At 42.6% G+C, this 19,974-nt stretch overlaps 1 protein-coding gene across 1 annotated transcript in view; it reads left to right on the top strand.

The window, feature by feature from the left end:
- Nucleotides 1-19,974, top strand: part of PPM1E (protein phosphatase, Mg2+/Mn2+ dependent 1E) — a 63,524-nt gene that overhangs the window by 36,534 nt on the left and 7,016 nt on the right. Inside the window, exons 2-3 of the mRNA XM_051809920.1 lie at nt 14,957-15,075; nt 19,665-19,864. Coding sequence (XP_051665880.1) covers nt 14,957-15,075; nt 19,665-19,864 — 319 coding nt within the window. The remainder of the gene's footprint in view (nt 1-14,956; nt 15,076-19,664; nt 19,865-19,974) is intronic.

Genomic DNA, 19,974 nt, shown 5'->3' on the forward strand with positions numbered 1-19,974 from the left:
AATCTCCCTTATGAATGAATTGCCTGAGACATTCACATTATAAGAAAGAGGGCTTTAATTATTGCAGCAGCAAGTATGCAAATTAATCTCAATCATTCTTTTAATTTTCTTTCTTTCTTTTTTTCTTCCTTTTCTTTCTTCCTTTCTTTCTTTCCTTTTCTTTCTTCCTTTTGTTTTCAGTTGGAATCACGTTAAACTCAACATATATGCTAAAAGGGGCACATATATTCCTTTTTCAGCCTAAATAAAATTTGCTATCAAAATGGACATTTACTTTCTAACAAGACCAGACCTGTGTTTAAAGAAGTGACTATAAATGCTAATTTTTGGTTCCAGTTTCTCCACTTTCTTTGCTAGGTAGATTGGGGCAATACTTTTTGCAGGAGGAAGAATATTGAATTTTTCTTTATGTTCCTTTGTTCCTTTAAGCCATTCCTGCAGGAGAGGGAGAGTATCAGAGCTATCAAGTCCTTCCCCAAACATAGAAACCCATTTCCCTCATGCCCAGGCCTATGATTGTTCCCTGTGATGCCTCCTACTGAAGATTAATGAAATTTTAATCCTTTTATCTTCTTAAAAAAGAGAAGGTGTGAGAAACTCAACATTAAATAAATAAATAAAACGTGTGGTCCCTTAAGGGCTACACGAGACTTAAGAAAATAGGTAATTTATCCTTTTGGATTGTCTGAATTCAGCTCATCTTTCCCCAGCATAATGTGACCCAGAGCTAAAGGCAGCAGAGGAGAACTGTGCATTGACAAGTTATCCTAAATATCAAGGATTAATATCCAGCTATAAACAGGGAGCCTGGCAAGTCTTCCTAATTGGATTTTTCAGCCCTCCTGCCATGGGCTGCCCTGGTGGGTGAGAGAGCCTGGTGTGCCTTGCCTGGCAGGGAGGTGGAATTCCAGCCTTGTGTGCATCGTTTTTCCTTTGCTTTGTGGGTTTTTACAGCTCTATTTTATTGTCACGAGCACTTTCTTTCCCTGCCATCTGTCCCAGGTGAAAGTAAATCAGTGCTCAGGGCTCCAGCCTTGCTGTGCTTTGTTTGGGAATGAATTGATTGGTACTACTGAAAAATCTACAAATCAAATGCAAAACTGTGGCATGGCTGAGGATTATATAACCAGCCCTGATCAAAAAGAACAGGTTGAACATTAGAAAACACCACGTTTTGAAAAAGTTTAGTTTTTATCATCAGTCCATTGTTGTTTTATAACAAAACTATAACATCTTACACTTGTTTCATTTTCCTCATCCCTGAGTTCATGTTGCTGCCCCTGCATTCCTCCACATTTGATTTTGCTAGAGTTTATTTATCTGATTTGAATTTGGTTTTTTAGTTTTGCAACAGCAAAGCAAAGCTGATGAATATCTGTCTAACCCTCAAATACAGTGTAGGACTGAACATGCCCCTTTTTCTGCATATACATCAAAATCCACAGTATTTTACACTTGTAAAGGTTTTTGGGTGGGCTGGTTTTGCTCACACTAAAGGGAATAGTTGAGTTTGATTATGGGAGGTGCTTCATCTGCATTTTTGGAGGGTTTGAGGGTCTTCAGCTCACACCAAATCGAGCCCCTAACTTTTCATCCTCATTAACGTCAGGAAAGATTTGGACCTGGATTACTCTTTCATACCCCCTGTAGTTTTCCCATCTGCCTCTCACTGTACTTCTTAAGTAAGACTCAGAACAATCTTTGTGACTGGGTGGGTGAAGTGCAGGATTCCTCTTGGATTCTCTGGATATTATGGGAGCAACTGCTCCCTGCCTGTCCCAGGCTTGTGACCACAGCTCTGACCCGAGAAATGGGAAGGCTGGGAAGTGCTCTGGAATCCTGAACTGAAACAGGACAGAAACAGATGAGGCTTCACTGAAGTAAATACAAAAGTATTTTATGAGGAAGCCTTAACCTGGTAAATATGCTGTCCTTTCCCAGCACCTTCAATCCAAGGATTAAAGCATAGTTTTCAGCTATTAATGAATTGAATTTCATGGTACTCTTCTAAAATTTTAAGGCAATAAACCTCCTTGACACTCAGATGGATGAATGTGTAGGGATTAAATGATTTGCTGGCAGAAGTGTCATTTGTCAGCCCCAGACCTGGGAGCAGAGCTCGGGCTCCTATCATGTTACATCTTCCAATTTACCCCTGCTGTGTTATTATAACTCCAATCTTGCTTTAACAGTAACTTTGCCTGTGTTATCTCCGAGCTCAGCTGGTGTTCCTAATCTTTATTTTTTCCTTGGTATATTATTTTCAATCTCAGCCATGGCAGTTGTGTCTCTTCTGTTGACTCCATGCCTCATTAAAAAGCTCATTCATGCAGGTGCACCACCTGTATTTTTAGTTGAAAACTCTCTGCCCTTGAGGCAATCTTTGTGCTGCCTGACTGTACTTCTGATAGATCCAGTTGTGTGTTATTAGGAGGCTGTTACAGCTAAACCCAACAGAAACCAGTCACTGCTATTTTCAGGGTGGGTATAGAATACAGATATATTTTTTTTTTACTTCTGACAGTTAAAAATTCTTGCACTTTCATGTTTTTTCTCTAAACTCTTTCATCCTAAAACATACATAAACATCTTTTCTCGATTGCCTCCTCCTGAATTTGTTCTTTTGTGATTATATAATTCCTATTCTACTTTACTGCTGCCCTTAGTCCAGAACTGGGGCTTGCAGAGACCTCTTTGTTTCTTCATTTTTCCAGGCCATTATCATTGGTAGATACTGAAACCCACCAACATCATTATCATTACCATTGTGTGTTTTGGAGACAGAAGTGATTGAATTTATTTTCAAAACATTACTTGGTCCAGGTTTTTAATGATGTCTTTTCTGTGTTAACTAGGTGCTTTTGTGTGATCTTTGATCTTCTACTTGTTCTAGTAATCTTCCCTCTTTCTTTTCCCAAGGAGTCTGTGGTGATTGTACATATTTAAACACACACATGTGTGGTTAAATACATACAGGTATTTATATTATTGTATATTCTATGTATTTTATATATATGTGTGTGTGTGTGTGTGTGTGTATTGAGTATTTTCCTTCAAGTCAGTGTCTCAGTATGATGCTAAAAAATCGTGAGAGAAGGATGATGTAGATTAGGAGATGAGATATCAAGTTAGACAGAGGATTCTGACCTTTCTCATTTTTATCCCATCATGGGTGTAGAAAATCAAGATGCTATTCACATTATTCTGGTTATATTTTAGCTTGGACAGCCTGGATTTCTCTACAGAGTCCTGCTGTTTTCTCTAACATGGTCCATTCCTTGCTGCTTGTTCAAAACAGTTGTGTAATCTTGCTATCCATGGTTAGCAATTTGCTGTTTTTCATCCAAGGTAGCTTGGATGTCAGTGCTGGTAGAAGTAATCATTTATTTTTAGCTTCTAAATCCTTTAGGAACGCACAAAGCACCGTAGACATAGAAGATAATAATTTGTCTCCAAAGGTTCCTTATTTTTTATTAATGTTTTGATTTCATATTCTCTCTGTCTGCATATCACTTACTCCCTGAATATGTATTACCAGTGTAATTGATAGTGTGGCTCCTCAGTAACTCTCTTAACTGCTGATTATAGTGGTGACACTGCTCCATTTGAAGGAGCTTTGAGCCTACTCATCGCCCTGGGTGAGTCAGTCCTCACAGGGGATTATTTACAATCCTGGGTCAGGGAGCTTCAAACAAGCCCTCTCGTGTTGCAGGCAGATTTTCTTCTGATCTGAGCAAAATTTTTGCCACATCCTGAATTAACTGCCAGGTAAATGTTGCTTGTTTGCATTGGTTTACCTTCCACAGAGATAAACCCCCCGAAGTTTAACCATTCAATATTCAACAGTGGTTGAGTATTCTCTGTGTGGACCACACTGGGCAAAGGCAGGACAGTGACACACATTCCCATCCCTTTCCCACTCTCACTTTACCCAGGCTCTGTTGTCTGCAGGCTGTTGGGTGCTGCCTCCTTTCCTGGGCTATTATGTAACAGATTCTTTCTTATATTTAGAGCTCGTCCCTCTTGTGAAGAGATCACAGGGTTAATAATAAGCTTAGGGGAGAAGATGACAATCTCCTTTGGGGGGGTGGAGGGAAAGGGGAGCTCTTGGGTAATTCTTACATGAGCTGCACTAGATTGGGGCAGGGTGATCTGAACGTGTTAATGGTACAAAATCAAATGGAACAGAGAAGATTTTAAGAAAAGAGTGATTTTTTTTTTTTTTTTTTTTTTTTTTGCATAAACAAAGCCCCAGATTTTGGGGAACATCAGGCAGAATTTGTGTGGGAGATTTTGTGTTGAGAAGTCCATGGTAAAGACACAGTGCTATAATCTGGCAAGATTTTCTTTGTAATGTCACAGCTATAAAAGGTGGCAGCTCCTTTTTTTTTTTTGAGTTGACCTCCTAGCAGTGATTGGAATATGAACACAGATTTGTTTTTAAATGGGGCTGGGAAATAATTTTAAATGATTTTAGGTGGTGTTTCACAAGTTTGAAATAATTCACTGTACCTTTCAGGACAGGAGGGAGGCTACAGCACTGCAGGCTTGTTGGGAATCAATTCCTAGAGCCTTTGTGAGCAAAAAGAGCTATATATAGCTGCACACTGCAGGCTGTGTGTTCCAGAGGCCCTATGCAAAGCCATATTCCTCATCTCTGGAGTGTTCTTGCTCCTGTGACACACAGGGATCTTCCCTTTGACTGCCTCAGTAACCTCAGAGGGCACATTGTCAGCAAACCTCTGAGCTGGGAGGGGGGGAAGCTGAGCCAGGGAAGTGGGAGCAGGGAAGCACAGAGATCCCTGTCACTCGAGCCTGCCTCTCCCTGGGATCCTGTGGCTCATTCCCACAGTCTGGCATGTGATGGAGCCAGTTTGAGATGCCTCAATATTACCTGACATGGCCTCCAAGTGTTATTCCTCCTATGTTTCATTAGTATTTAGTAGGAGGACATTTGGTTGGTGTTTTACCTCTCCAGGTTTTCTCTTTTTTTAATTATTATTCTTTTTACTCCTTAGAGATGCTACAATTTGCAGCATTTCCTGCTGTAAATAGACCCATATAGAAAGTGGAAGGTGAACTATAAAAGGAAAATGGTTTGGCTTTAGCTTCTGTTGCTACAACTACTCCCCCAGTTCTCTCGGCAGCATCCGAGTGGAAACCTCTCCTTGTCATCTGTGGGCACGATTCTCCCTGTGAAGAGAATTTCACCCTGGTGCAGTCCCCTGGGATGCCAGGCCAAGGTGGGAAAGCAAGACATTCCCAAATTTCTCCCCAGACATTGCTCAGCAGGGACACAGTTATCCCATCAGCCCATCCAGACAGGCATTTGAACACATTTTTTGAGCTACAAAGAGCATTGAACTCAACATCTGTGTTTGACATCATTTGTCAAGTTATTGTCAAGGTAATTTCTGTCCCTGTTGGTTTTTGTCTGTTCAGTCTTTCATGATGTGGCCTTTTAAAAAGGAGCCACAGAGGAGAGACAGGACTTGAGATTTCCATGCTCCAGCCTCGAATGTGGAGCTGGATCTGCCACTGTAAAATGAAGATATCTTTGCATTTTTCCAGCTGAAGAGAGGGTGGATTGTAGGCAAAGGAGAAGAGAAACACTGAGTTCAACACCATGAGGTGCTTTTAGGTCATTAACTGGAGGGTGTAAAGCCATGCTAAATAACTTGTAAATAAATAAGTTCTTCTTATTTATAATAATTTAAGATTAACAATAATCATTTAGTATTAACAATCCTAAATAGCCATTTTGACCTATCCAGTCAAATCAAAGTTTGTGCCTTTTTTTTTGGTGGTTTTGTTTTGGTTTTTTTTGTTGTTTGTTTTGGGTTTTGTGGTTTTTTTGGGGGGGTTGTTTGTTTGTTTGTTTTTGTTTTTTTTTTTAAATAAAATACTGTATTTAGAGGACTCTCTCTCACCTGCTCTTCATGAATGTGATTACTGAAGATGGAGAGCTGTGGGTTTGGCTGCTGTCTCTTTAGGAAATCTTTTAAACTAGGATTGGAAACAGAATATTTTACAGCCCGTGGAAAAACATCTAAAGGCTGCCGTTGTGTCGCTCAGGCCAGAACAACCAAAAGCCCTAATGTATTTTATCTTCTGTTCTGTTCCTCAACACTATAAATAATTCAGATCTGTTGGCTTAACTACTACTGGCAACTGTTATTTATTAGGAATGACTGAAATAACTATGTGGCTCAGTAGAACAGAATGCATTAGGGACTTTAATGTGAAACAGGATAGCTGAAAAATGTCGATTATCCTTTCAAGAGAAAACCTAAACCCCTAAACCTGCTGTTGTCCTTTGCAATTGTGCAAAGGACAAGTGACAGTGGGAATTAGGATGTGGTCTTTCTGGGTAAGGAAGAGTTTGTACCTCTAAAGAGCACCAGCCTCGTTTATCTCTCTGGCATCTTGATCTGTTGGGCATCAGGATCAGTAATTTTGAATTTGAGGTTCCAATATAATCTTCTCTGTGCCCCACTGTATAATGCTGGAATCTAACAAACGTGGTTATATGTTTGTAAAGTTGTTTTTGAAGGTAATGCATTGTTTTTTCATGTTTGCTTTTCATTTCTTTGTGTTGCAAGTCAGGAAAGAGCAGCAGGATTTTCTGGGATCAGCACAAGGGAACTGCTGCTCTCTCATTCCATCCCCCCTTCAGGGTTAATTAATAATATCTGGCCTTCTTGGTACTTCATCACTGGTGTTGAAATTGCTTTCCAGAGGTCAATATCATTATCCCTGTTTTGCAGAGGAGCCATTGGAAGGGCTGGGACGAGGCAGGGAATTGGTCCGGCACGGGCAGAGCGTGTTCCCGCGCAGGGGCAGGGACTTGGCCGTCCATCACAAGATGTATCACCGTGTAACACCAGAGTGCTTTTGCAAGTCAACTGATTATAAATGGTGCATTTGGAATAAATTTTTTATCACAAAAGAGTTGACATGCAGGACTTGGATGACTAATTATCTAATCTTACATCTGGCATAAACACCCAAGCCATTTGTATGATGGACTGCGTTGCACAGGAGGGAGAAGGAGCGGCAGAACATTCGCTGCTGACTCAGTGCTCGTAAATCTTCCGGGGTGTCTTTTGCCTTAGATTTGATATTTGTTCAATGGGTTGAGAGAAGTGAAGTGATCAAATGTCATTTGGAAATCCTGGCCTGCAGCTTTTATTTTTTTTTTCTCAGTTACCTGAACACAAAGGTTCGAACACGAGCACAGAGATTTGGGGGGCTGGCCCTGTGGGGTGTTCCTTTGAACGGGCAAATGTGGATTCATCGCCTTCACCCCTTTTTAAAGGAGTCATTTGCCATTTGTTTGCCTTAATGATGATCTGCAGCAGAGCGTGGTGTGTGCTGCTGTGCAGCATTTGGTTCCATTTATTTGAAATTAAGTCATTAACTACAACAGCACAAGGCATTTTTCTTTTTGAAAGTAATCAGCGGACGGGGGTATGTTAATCTGATCCCAAAGAAAAAGATGCTCTGCATCGGGTGATTCTTATTTAACTTGTATTTCTGGACACAGCAGATTTTATGGGATATCCCTTCCAGTTAAGGGAAGTATCAATGAAAGTTTATTTTAAACAGAGAGGAAAAAACAGGACATGAATCAGTGGTAAGGAAAGGATACGCCTGAACCTTTAGGGGCAAAGTGTGCCTGAGGGAACAAAGTTTTCTGCAACATGAACTTTTCTAGATACTATGTCATTAATATTTTATAGTAAGCAGAGAAATCATCAAAAAAATCCAGCTAGGACATAAAATACCTAAAATAAAAAGAATATCTCTAAGTGCTTTCAGAGTGAGCTTGGACACTCTCATTGATTTTAGACAGCATCTCATTTCATCTTGACAAAGTACAGAATTTATAAATTAAATCTGATGTATACTGTGTATGGTTTTATGCTGATGTTGGCACACTTTCAGATGTAAAATTAAATTACTTTTTCCAATAAGGCAGCATAGATTGAAGCACGGATTCCTTTCTTTGCTAATGGAACTAGTAGAAAAGATATTGAATTATGCTGACTTTGGAATTGTGCGAGTGCCAAAGAGAGGAAAATCAATGACATTTTTAATGTCCTGTGGAGCTTTTAAACAGGCCTCTGGTCTGGCAGAGACACTCCCCGTGAGGTAACTGTTGTTGACATTGGTTTTCCAGTGAAAAAAGGTATTTCTGCAGGTAAGCAGCACCTTTGCATCCACGTGGCTTCATCCCAAGTGGGCAGTGCCTGGGTTTTGGAGCGTCAGAAGACTCTGGTGACACAGAGTGTGTGTCACTGAAACCCTGAGCAGAGAATGTGCTGTGCAAACATGCAGCCTAATCCCTGTAGAACAATGACAACAAAAACCAGAAGGATCTTTTCTCTCAGTTTAAATCCCTGGAAGTCACATGAGTGGGTAATACAATAAATTATCTTCGTTTTGATTAATTAATGATAGGGTGAACACAAATTTATTTTTATTATGTGTTCACATTTACAAAGCTGAATACTAAAGATCTAAGTTTTATAATCAATGTCCATCATATATGTGGCTTGCTGGTATATTTTAAATTTTACAGTGATAATTTTGTAAAAGGTATTTATGGCAGTAATTAAAATTCTATGGAAGAATATCCAATTCCTCAGAATCTTGCTCCTCCAAAAGAAAAGGTTCTGATTTAGATAGTGGCAAATTGCTATATAGGTACATCCTTAGCATCTCAGTATTGTACCAGAGGTTCATGGATTGTGGTTCATTTTTCCTGCATTCCTTCAAAGTCCAGGTTTTCCTTTCTTTTAATAACAGGTGGATATAATCCTGTGAAGGGCTCAAATCCTGGAATATAATTTTCAACAACAAACTTCTATCTTCAATTCTTTGATGTAATGAAGAAAACCATCATACAGTCACTTCTGGGAATTCAATTTCTTGCAGTAATTTGGCTTTCAGCCCCTGGGAGATTCATCTTGGGTTCTTAAGGGTTGTTGGTGTTACAGTCGGTGACTTCTGTCATTTTAAAAGCTGCCAAGGCATCAGCTCCTGAGATTGGAATATAAGTAACCTCAGAACTGCCATATTGTGAGGATGAGTGAGAGAAATGATAGAATTAGGTTTCAAAGATAACACAGGGGCAATCTCTTCAGCAGAACAGCTCTGTAAGAGCTGGTTTATGTGGTTTGGGTTCTTCTCAGTTCACCCCTTTGGTGTCAATGCTGCTTTATTGGCAGTCATTAAATCCCAAAGAGTGCTCTGTGGTCAGCAAGCATTTATTTTTTAGATAAACACTGCCCTTCATGACATTGGACCTCATCAAAGAGACAAAGGTGACCTTTTTATTTTCTCTTGCTTACATTTTGTTCGCTTTATGTACTGTCATGTGGACTTCCCCCTCTGGAGGGAGGAAAGACTGACTTGCTAAGCAGCAGAACATGGAGAAATACCAGTAGCATCATTCCAACTTTGTTTCACATCTCAATCCAGCTGTTGCAGATGTTATCTGATGAGCAGTGCTCCTCTGGTTTGGTTTTTTTTTTTTAACATCCAGTTAAGACAGACTTAACTACAGGAAATATCTATATAAACTTGGTCTAGAATATGTCAGTGAACACAATGCAAAAGGTTAAATATTTGATAAACACAGTGTCTGTATAGACATGAGCATGGTAAACACATAAGAAAGAGTGTATTTTTTAATGCTTGTGTATTATATTTCTGTTGCTTACAACTGTCAGCACAAGGACAGGATGGTTTTGAATGTGACCAGGCAGCTGTCTCTGGGAAGCCTATAGATAGCAGCTTCCTTGGGTGGCACGTTTTCAGCTCCTTCAAACAGATTTATCAAGCATCTTTACTGTCTCAACACTGCCAGCTCAAATGACTTCTCAAGGAGCTTTGGTTATGCAAGCTTTTAGAAGGTGCATTGTTTTTTCTATTTGTTTCTTTTTCTGTGTGTGCGCGCTGGGGTTTTTTTTAGTAACTCGCTGCAGCAGCTAAAATCCAGTGCAGGGTTTCACCATGTGTTAGGAAAAAAACCCTCCACTCTATTTGTCCACCGTGACCAGGCTTTAAATAAGCATCACAACTTTCCCCAGCTGTGCAGAGCAGCAGAACAGCAACGGGTCAGAGCCACGCTCTGAGTGAGGAGAGGAGATCCTGCCGAGACAGGAGCTGGAAATAGCATCTGCTTGGCAGAATTAGAGGATACATCCATAATCATTCTGGGGTCTTGGACTGCTTCACAAAACATTCCTCTCTGAGTCCTGGGTGACCTAGAGGAGTTAGGAGACAAACAGAAGCCCCTCAGCTGGCTCCATGTCCTTCTGGAAGGCCATGGAAACAGGGGGTGGATGAAGGGAGGGCTGGGTAAACAGCCAAAGGACCTTCCCAGAGAATTCTCTGCTGCAATTCACAGCATGGGAACTTTCAATAATAAAGGCTGTAGAGGCTTCTTCAAAGAGCTTCCAGGCTGGATCCGAAGCTCCATCTGGAAGAAGTCTCATGAGACTTGGGAGTGTTTTGTAAATACAGGCTGGGGACAAATGAGGTTTTACTTAAATTGAACCTGGCAAAACTTGCTTTCTAACAAGAACTTGTAACAGGCCACAGGAACAGAAGTGTTTCCTAAACTTTATCCCTGCTGTAATGTCTTTTGGAAAGGGTGCAGTTAGCTTGTCATCCCTACAAAGTCTTTTACTAGCACAGTAAATTATAGGGCTTTGGGGAATGTGCTGTACTTGGCTCTTTTCGGGTCATGTTCTTGGTCTTGGCCTGCTGTGTGAAACCAAACACGCTGCTTTATCCTGTTTGCCTGTGGATTTTTGTGCTTCAGCAGATTGAATAGCATTTCTATTTAAATCATGCTTCATTCTAACTGAAACAATTGCTGTTCTGTAGTGTCAGGGGATTCTTGAGGTAACAGAAACACTGTATGTTTTGTGATTTACTGACCGGTTTGGCCTTTGAAAGCCCCAGTATGTTTCGGTCCATTTTCCTGGCTTTGTTTGGGTTGGTGATGCCTCATCAGTGACTCCAGACCATGACAGTGTTCATGTTTTCAGCACTGGTGGCCCTCGTTGGGTATTTTGCTCAGGAGCAGTACCATGTCTGCAGCATCAACAGATCCAGAACATCAGCATCACTGAGTTTAAGGACTTGCTTGTGTGGTTTTCCCCTTTTGAGATGCATCAGCTTTTGTAGGAATGTGTTGGTGTGGTGCAGCTCTTGCTGCCCACGAGTTATCAGCTACCTCAGACTGAACCTGTTCTCTCAAGCTGTTGTTTGCCTGTGTGTTCCATTTAGCACTTCTGGCAGCATCTGAGAACAGAGAACAGATAAAAAAGTATGAAAGGTCCATAAATCTTCTACAGATTGAAAATATCTCCCACTCTCATCTTGATATTTTTCACTTCAGTTGTGCTCTTATCAAGAAATTCCAGAGTACTTTATGAACACTGAATTAAGCTTTCTACAGCCTTCCTCCCTCTCCTCCTCTCCCCAAGGAAATGACATTATCATCCCTTGTTTGTAGATGAGGAATGAAGGTCTGAGTGGTGAAGTGACTCGTCCAAGGTCAGTGGCACAGCTATGAATAGACAAAGGCATTTTAGCTCTCAGCTCTCTGCTAAACAAGATCGTGCCCTCCCGGTTCCAATTTGTCAAACTTAATGACTAATAGCATTTGAGCATCTAGAATGTGGCAGAAGAATTTATTTTCAGCAGGTAGTCCCTAGTTGTGCCAGCAGCAGGATGCAAGGCTCCTCCAGTCCCCCACGGATCCTGTCTGCCCAGAGTAGGGGTTGTTGCTGTTTGTTTGGGATGCTGTAGGTGCTCACATGAGGAAAACAAAGATCCCAGACCTCAGTCTTCATTTGTCTTGGTGGAACAGTAATGAAGTGTCCTGAGAGTGGTTTGATTTCAACAGCTACGTTAAAAGGAGTAAAAACCCTCCATTGCAGTCTGCTGCACCTGAAGGGGAAAAGTAATTCAACTAAAGTCCTCCCAGGAGCCAAGGACAAGAAGTAAATTTTGAGTTGAGCTAATCAGGAAGAGGAAGTCATCTGTCTGCATCTGGTCACTTCCCTGCTTACATGGCACAGCCCTGTAACAGCCACATAAGAAGCTTTGTGATCAACAAATGTCAAGGCCAATTAATTCCTGGGCCAGCAGCTGTTATTATTAGGACTAAGAGTGGCCAGACATAGAAGGAAAGCCTTCAGCTGATTTATTTTCTCTACCTTTCCCATCAACATTGATCAGCTGCTCAAACCCTGGCGGTGAATTCCCATGCAGTAAGAATTTTAAATTTGCCATCTCTCTTTCTTTTAGTAGGAGAGCTTAGATTAGATTTAGAGCACAGAAGAATAGCTCAGAAAAGTCGTTTAGAAAGTCTTCCCCTCTTTAATGCTATCAGGATGGAGCAGAGTTGTGTGTTAAGCTGGTAACATAATAATATGTGGGCTGAGTTAAACCCACCTCAGACTGTTTTTCTCAAACTTAATTGATGGAAACAGCCCACTTTTAGGCTTGATTTATTACCTTACCAGAGTTATTCCAGGACTGCTGCAATGCAACTGTGGGTGTTCTAAACACACCTACGCTGCCAGAGAATCAGGAAGGATGTACTTAAAATCCTCTAATTTATCTAATAACATCTTTAGCAGCTTTTTGTGTAGGTTCAGCATTGTAATGGAAATGCAGTCTCTGGCTGGATAAAGAGCTGCTGTGTGGAATTCTGGCACTGGCTGTGGGGACATGTAAATAGCACTTGGAGCTGATTGGGGAAGTTCTCTGTCCAGCTCCATGACCCTGTAAATGCACCTTTCAATTGTGTCATCTGTCACTGTGGTTAAAATAATATCTAAAGTTTCAGATATGAGTGTTCATGACTCTGGATCTTCATAGATGTGGCTGTCCCACCTTCCAACCCCAGGCAGAGCAGAGTTTCCTACGTCAGGGATATTTCTTCTCTGCTGTTCAGGTCCCAAGTCTCTATTTTAGCAACAGTTGTTGCTCCAGTTCTTAACCAGGTTGCCTCTTTGCCCATCAGGGAGGGATTGTTTGTAAGGGACACACAACCAGTTTTGTTTTCCTAAAAAGTTCCAGCCCCGAGCTGGTCAGGGTAAGCCGTGGACTGGCAAAGCAGCTCAGGTTCCTGTGGTGTTGATCACTGCTGACATCATTATTCTATCCCAGGCATTCTATTCCCTTTTTTTGAAACATGGGAATCACATGTAACATGACCAGAAACCAGCATCACCACTCTGGAGTTTTTGGGCTAATAACAGACCTGAAAAACCTGCCCTTTTTGAGTGGAATAAAGGCAGAAAAGCCAGGGAATCAGCTCCCACCCGCGCCACAAGTAACGGAGGTCCCGCTGGGTTTTCCTGCTGTTGATCCCGGGCATTGCTGTGGGTAAAGAGGATCAGAGTGCCCGTGCTGTGCTGGGCAGAGCCATCCTGAGGCAGCTGATTTCCCCAGCAGCCGAGGTTCATTAGCGCTGCCGAGTGCTGCGTGAGCGGAATGCTCGGCTCTGATTCCAGGGAAGGCTCCTGCACGGGGTGGGAACGTGGTGTGAGTGGCTCTGCAGAACTTCAAGGGCCAGCACTGGTCTCATGGACAGTGCTGGGCAAAGCTGTTCATTGCTAATCTTACACTGAAATAATTTCTAGATAAGTTGAATGGTAAACAATGAGGGCTGGAGGGCTTACCCTATGTGTGTATTCTAACTCTGTTGCATAATCTGACTGTTTGTAGCAGCATTTGGCACCAAGAATCTGGAAAACTTGGTGGCAAAATGGCTTCTCAAAACAACCCAAGTGTAGCAATCCTGCCTTTTTTTTTTTCCTGGAATTCAGATTCCCTCTGAAGCTACAGCACATGGGAAAGTTTGGGGGGCTTTTCCTGGGCAGTGAACCAGCTGTGAATGGAAGTGACAGTCACCACGTGCTCCTCAGGCTCCAGAACGAAGCCTGATGGGTCCAGTTCTGTGTGTAGAAGTTTTCCTGCTCTGGATTTGGTTGGAATGATGTGTCTAGTTAACATCCCCTCTCCAACCATACTAAGAACATCCCAACAGACTTACTGGGCACAAGCAGGAGGAGTAGGCTCAGGAAGTGCATATGCTCATTGCCCGTCCCCTGGACTTCTGACATGGAATTCTCTTGCTGATGGACAGTTTCTGAGACTGAAATTGGCTCCTGTGACAGGAGAAATGTCTCATGGAGGACACCAATTGTATCTATGGAAACTGGAAGTGTCAGGCTGTGTCAGGAGACACCTGGAGAAGTTCAGGCTGACCAATGGGAAATACAAAGTCATACATAAATTAAGAGGTATTAAACTCCTCTTGAATGAGAGGATGTACATTAAAGTGGCCTTGGTTTGCTATAGATTAATTAATCTTGGGAGATACCAGGTTTAATTAAGATACAGTGAGTTAGAGCCACTTCACTTTGGATAGAGATCATTCACAAGGGAAATTTTTAACCTTATGCACACCAACATCATGCCTCCTATGGCTCAGCCTTAACTTTCAGTGCCCCTTGGAGAGGCCTTGGACACTGAAATCTGAGGACTTCGAATTCTGACTCCAGTTCTTAGGAGAAACTGGACAGACTGGGCTAAAGATAAAAGTGTATAATGCACGTGTAGAAAACGTGTGGTAAACCAGGGTTGTGTGACAGGCTCTGCAGGGGGGCTCAAGTCCAGATTTGAAAAGCATTTAAATAGAGGTTATGAAATGGACCATTAAAACTTAAGTAACAGGGAACATAAGAGTGAAAGGGGGTTACCAAAATCCATAGGGTGAGTCTGAGGTCTTGCTGCAGGGTCGTGGTGCTGTCTGGTAGAGAAGAGTCTTGGTGAAAACTAGTTCTGTGTTTCCCTGACTGCGAGTGACCTCCCTGAATCAGATTAAAACATCTCCTGGTGTGTCTCTCTTTTTCTTTTCCAGCAATTGCCCCTCATTTTTGGCCGCTGCTTTAGCAAGAGCAACCTCAGACGAGGTGCTGCAGAGCGACCTCTCGGCGCATTTCCTACCAAAGCGCGTGGACAACGCGGACGGGATCATACGTAAGTGCCTCCCGGGGGGGGTCTGGCACTGCCCCTGCACACTGGAACACTCTGCAGAGAATTCAGAGGTTTTTAAGGTCAGCTCTGGCTTCAGTGATCCATCTTGTCTGACCACCTGAATTTCATTAATTCCTCAAATTAGTTCCTCCTACCAGCCAGCTAAATGAAGTTGGGCTGGATTTCTGGTAGAGGAATATCCCTCACTGATGTAAAAAGATTAATGGAGAATTCCCTACCACTCTGATACAGGCAGTGACTAATTTCTTGGTCAAAGCTTTCTCATTTTGAAATAACTCCTTCCTTTTAAGTGCACTTTCATGGCTGTGTCTGATGGCCCTGAGTTTCTTTATCAGCACTTTAGACCATGTGGTTCTGCTGGCAAGTGCTAGTTGTCCTCCCTCATCCTTGGAGCAAAGTCAAATATATGTGGGAAGAGAGAATTTAATTCTGAATTATTTCAGCCAGTGTAGTTTTTACTATGGCTTGAATTTTTTTTTATACAGTTTTAGCAAAAGATAGTATAAAGAGATCTCAGGATTAAAAGGGGGAAAAAAAATTCCTTTCCCTCATTTATCTTTGTTGGCTAAGAAGATTTTTGCAGCATCCAGCTCAAGGTCATGCACCTGAAATCATTTCAGGACTCTGCTGGCCTAAATAACCTTGAAAAAATGCTGGGTTGCTCGTTACAACAAAGAACAATGTTTCTCACATGTATTGACAGGAATTCTGTCATTTGATCTTGAAAATACAGTCACTAAACCACTTTGTCCATTCCTTCCTTTTTTGATTAAAAAAAAAAAAAAGTGAATTATTCTGGGCATAAGGAGGATCTATAAATCTGGCTCTTCAAAAAGAAAGATTCAGCTGCATTCCCCAGAGGCCTTTGGAAACCTGAGAAACAGAAAAACATGCTCTGGGTTCCCTTTCTGTAGGTATTGCTGCCTCCTCCTGCTGAGCAGGTAAATGGAATAGATTTGTCATTGTTCTGACTGAGCAGCCTTCATTAATTTCAAATTGAGATCTCTGAGATGTGCATAAATATTTGACAGTCTCCAAGGAAATGTTGACTAAGCCTCCACATAGAATATCTAAAGAATTCAACAAAAAAAAAAGAAAAAGAAAAAGGAAAAAAAAACCCACCACAAAACCCTCACACCTACAGAAATTGCCACTCAAATATATCTGAGCCTGGAAGACAGATGCAAACGTAGATTGAGATGGGAACAGACTGGAGCAGGCACTAAGAATAGCACTCCAGATGCAGTTTGTTGAGGTGAATTGTCATGATGAAGGTACTTGGAAATCAAATATACCTTTACTGATGCAATGTGAAAAGTTAAATTGAGAAGCTAAAGGGCAGAGGAAGAGAGAGAACATCTTCTGGCCCATAGCAGAGCAAAGGTTTCATACAAACACTGCAATTTCAAATAATATGCCATAAATGATAATTTTTCCAAAGAGAACATGAGCTCAAGTGATCACAGAATTAGAGCCACAGAGTGGTTGGGGTTGGAAGGGACCTTAAAGTCCACCCAGTTCCACCCCCTGCCACGGGCAGGGATGCCACTCACCAGACCAGGTTGCTCCAGGCTCCATCCAACCTGGCCTTGGACACTTCCAGGGATGGGGCAGCCCCAGCAGAACCAGGGCTCCATCAGTGCTTCATCACCTGGTGGTGGAAGGTTTGGCCAAGAAAACCAGAACAAAACTGGGGGAATTGGGCAGGACTGAAGATTTCATTGCAAAACTCCATCCTAGTGAGCCTTCCTAGGGGAGTCCCTTGAGAAACCCAGGTAGGAAGTTAGAGGAGACCTGCCCTCACTGGTGCCACACAGGGAGACTGTCATGCTTTGAAAGAAAGCAGAGGAAACTACAGCAGGGGATAAAAATGGGAGTTCTACATCTGGAAGTTTTGTGCTCAGAGTTCACTGTGCCCTGATGCTGTTTGTGAAACCAGGCTGAATTCAGCTGGCTGGTTTTAATATCCACTTCTGTCAGTGTTTCTTATGAACCCAGGAAGATTTTTACTCTGTGTAATACAAGGAGACATTTACCTGATTTGCCTCAAGTTTGAATTTGCCAGAAGACAAAAAAAAAAGCAATTTCAAATTTCTTTAGTGGCACATTTCACTTGGAGAATTGCAACGTGACAAATCATGGCACAGACTCAGGGGTGGTAAAAGCAGTCATGGGTGTGCTGGTGGAAGGGAAATTAGAAGCTTCCTGAAAGAAGAGGGCAAATCTTAAATGAAGGAAAACTGGTTTGAGTCCACAAATGTAGGAATGCAAGAATATGGGCTTGTTATATTTGGGGTGACTGTGTGTCTTTGGATATCAAGAACAGAATCTGAGTCACAGGCCATGACTGACTCTTCCAGTTGGAGAGGAGCAAGAGAGTTTCCATGAGAACTGAAGGATGCTGGATTTCTGTTTTGAAAGGTCAGGTGAAGGACCTTTAGTTTTGGGTTGTTGTGTGGAGGTAGATAATCACGTGGAAGTTTGGCATTGTTAAGGAACCACCAAAGGAGGCTGGATGGTAGTGACTCTGGGACATGGTGCTGATATCTAAAATACCTAAAATATCCAGCAGACATCACAAAGCAAATCACACCATCCCATTCCCCAGCCCTTCCAGGGACTGGGAGATGGGATTACTGCAGCCAAGACACAAAGGGACCATTGACTAGTTGGAAACTGGAGTTCCCAGATTAAGGAAAACCTTGGCCATTGGCCTGATGACAAGTCTATAAATGTGGGTTCTGACCCCTGTTGTCAAACTGTCCGTGTTTTCAAGAGAAGTCATAAAATGCTAAAAATCAGGATCTAATTCCTGGTATTCTTTCTACCCTGATTTTACCCTAAGAGTCAGTCTCTGGGAACAATAGTGCCTGAGCTGGCTTTCCCACCAGCTGTGGAGCAGTGAAGCACCACTTCCAACCTTGGGGACTGTGGAGCAGCAGGAGGGAAATGAGATTCTCCGTGACACAACCGCAGTGACAGCTGAGTCAGCTCTGGCTCAGGGCAGCAACGTTAACAATTGATGAGTAATTTCCAGCTGTGAGGGGGCGGGTTAACCATTGTGGGTTAACCATTGTGGGCCTTTCTGCTTTAACCTCAAGAGCAATTACTGACAATGCCAACACTCCATATATCCCCACTGGGAAGGGTGTTGAGGATCTGAGCACAGCCAGTGGGTTCACTCCTGTCCTCCCTCAGTGACACTGTGACACTGTGAGGTGGAGCAGCCACGTGACATTCACATGTACCCTGACACGGACCCCACTGCCCTTCATCTCTGCCCAGAAATGGAGGAGCAGGTCTGGGGCCTTCCCTCTGGAAAATATCATTTGGACACGTCAGGCTGTACGTGCTCCCTCTTCAAATACATTACCCAGGAAAGGGTTTCTGGTGGCTCTGGTGAGAGCTGGACAGGTGGTGTGAGGAACTGGTGCCTGTTACTGGTGGGATCAAGAAGCTAAGACTCCTGTTAGTCATGGGTACAGTGTATTTCCAGCTTCATGGCTGCTTAGTAGATTAAACTGGAACCAACTCATAACAGAGCTGGGAATGTATCTTGTTCCTAAAGGCCTTGGCTCCCTGGTCACTGTAGCCCACATTTTGTGTAGGCCTAGGTCAGAAATTAGTAAATGCTGCTTTTAGGCTCTTCATAGAATTCCTGTGAACCAAGAGATGCTGTAACACTCCCCTCTCCTCCCTGCATTTGAGCCCCTCCTCCTCCAGGAATGATTGGCACTCATGGATTGCTGCCTTCAGCTTTGAAGATCTCTGCCTTTGGTGAACGATCATGAACAAAGAGATTTTGATGTGTTCAGCTCTGATTACTTCCTGTTTTCCTGCCCTGAATTTCAGAACAAATGTCAAGTGCCTGAGTTTTCACATTTTAAAATGCCTATTTCTCAGGAGTGACAGTTCAGCATTTTCCTAAATTTGAGACCTTTATGGTTTTCTCACTTGCTCATGCAGATTTCTTTGACACATCATTGTCAGGAGTATGGAAATAATAAGAAATCTGGAAATAACTGAGGCAGCACCTGAGTTGTGCAATGCTGAATGTGTGCACTGCCAGAACACCTTGAAGTAATACTGCTAATTTCTGTAGATTGTTTCCACTGCTCTGCCTCGGCTCTGCAGTGAAATGGTGTTTAGAATAGAGAATTGGGTCCCAAACCAATCTCTCATTGTTATGGATGGTGGGTTTTGTACGTGCCATGACAAAGTCCTTGTCAGAGCTGCACCACCCTGGGCAGAGTGGCACGGGGGGATTGGATGCTGAGGGAAGAGTACTTGCTTTTCATTTTTTTCTCATGCTGCAAATGAGCTCCCCAAAGGCACAGGGAAATGTTTAAGTTGAAAAGACAAACAAACAATGAGCTGCTTACTGATGAATGCTGATTGTGGTGAGTTTGGCTTCCCCTTTTCATGCATCAGAGCCCAGAATTTCCCTGCTGACATCCATTTCCACTGCTTGGCTGAAACGGTTTTGTTTCATCTCCGCGATGTATGCGAGGGAAAAAAATTTCAATTAGTAACACTCTCAGCCTTTCATTTGTGGTTTGTGCCTTCCCCAGAGATCGAGACAGTGAAGTTGGCCCGCCTGGTTTTTAGCAAACTGCACGAGATCTGCAGCAACTGGGTGAAAGACTTCCCCCTGCAGCCCAAGCCCCACCGCTACTACGAGACGTCCATCCACGCCATCAAGAACATGCGCAGGAAGATGGAGGACAAGCACGTCTGCATCCCTGACTTCAACATGCTCTTCAACCTCGAGGTGAGCACAGATCACCTGGGAGACACATCATAGGATAATGGTTTCCATTCTTGGGGAAACTGGGGCATCTTCTGCTGAGGGGATGAAATGGGATGGGCCTGAGCAGGGTT

Source organism: Manacus candei, unplaced genomic scaffold (genome assembly GCF_025592945.1).
Source record: "Manacus candei isolate 608988 ecotype Guabito, Panama unplaced genomic scaffold, ASM2559294v1 h1tg000076l, whole genome shotgun sequence".
Taxonomy (NCBI): Eukaryota; Metazoa; Chordata; class Aves; order Passeriformes; family Pipridae; genus Manacus; species Manacus candei.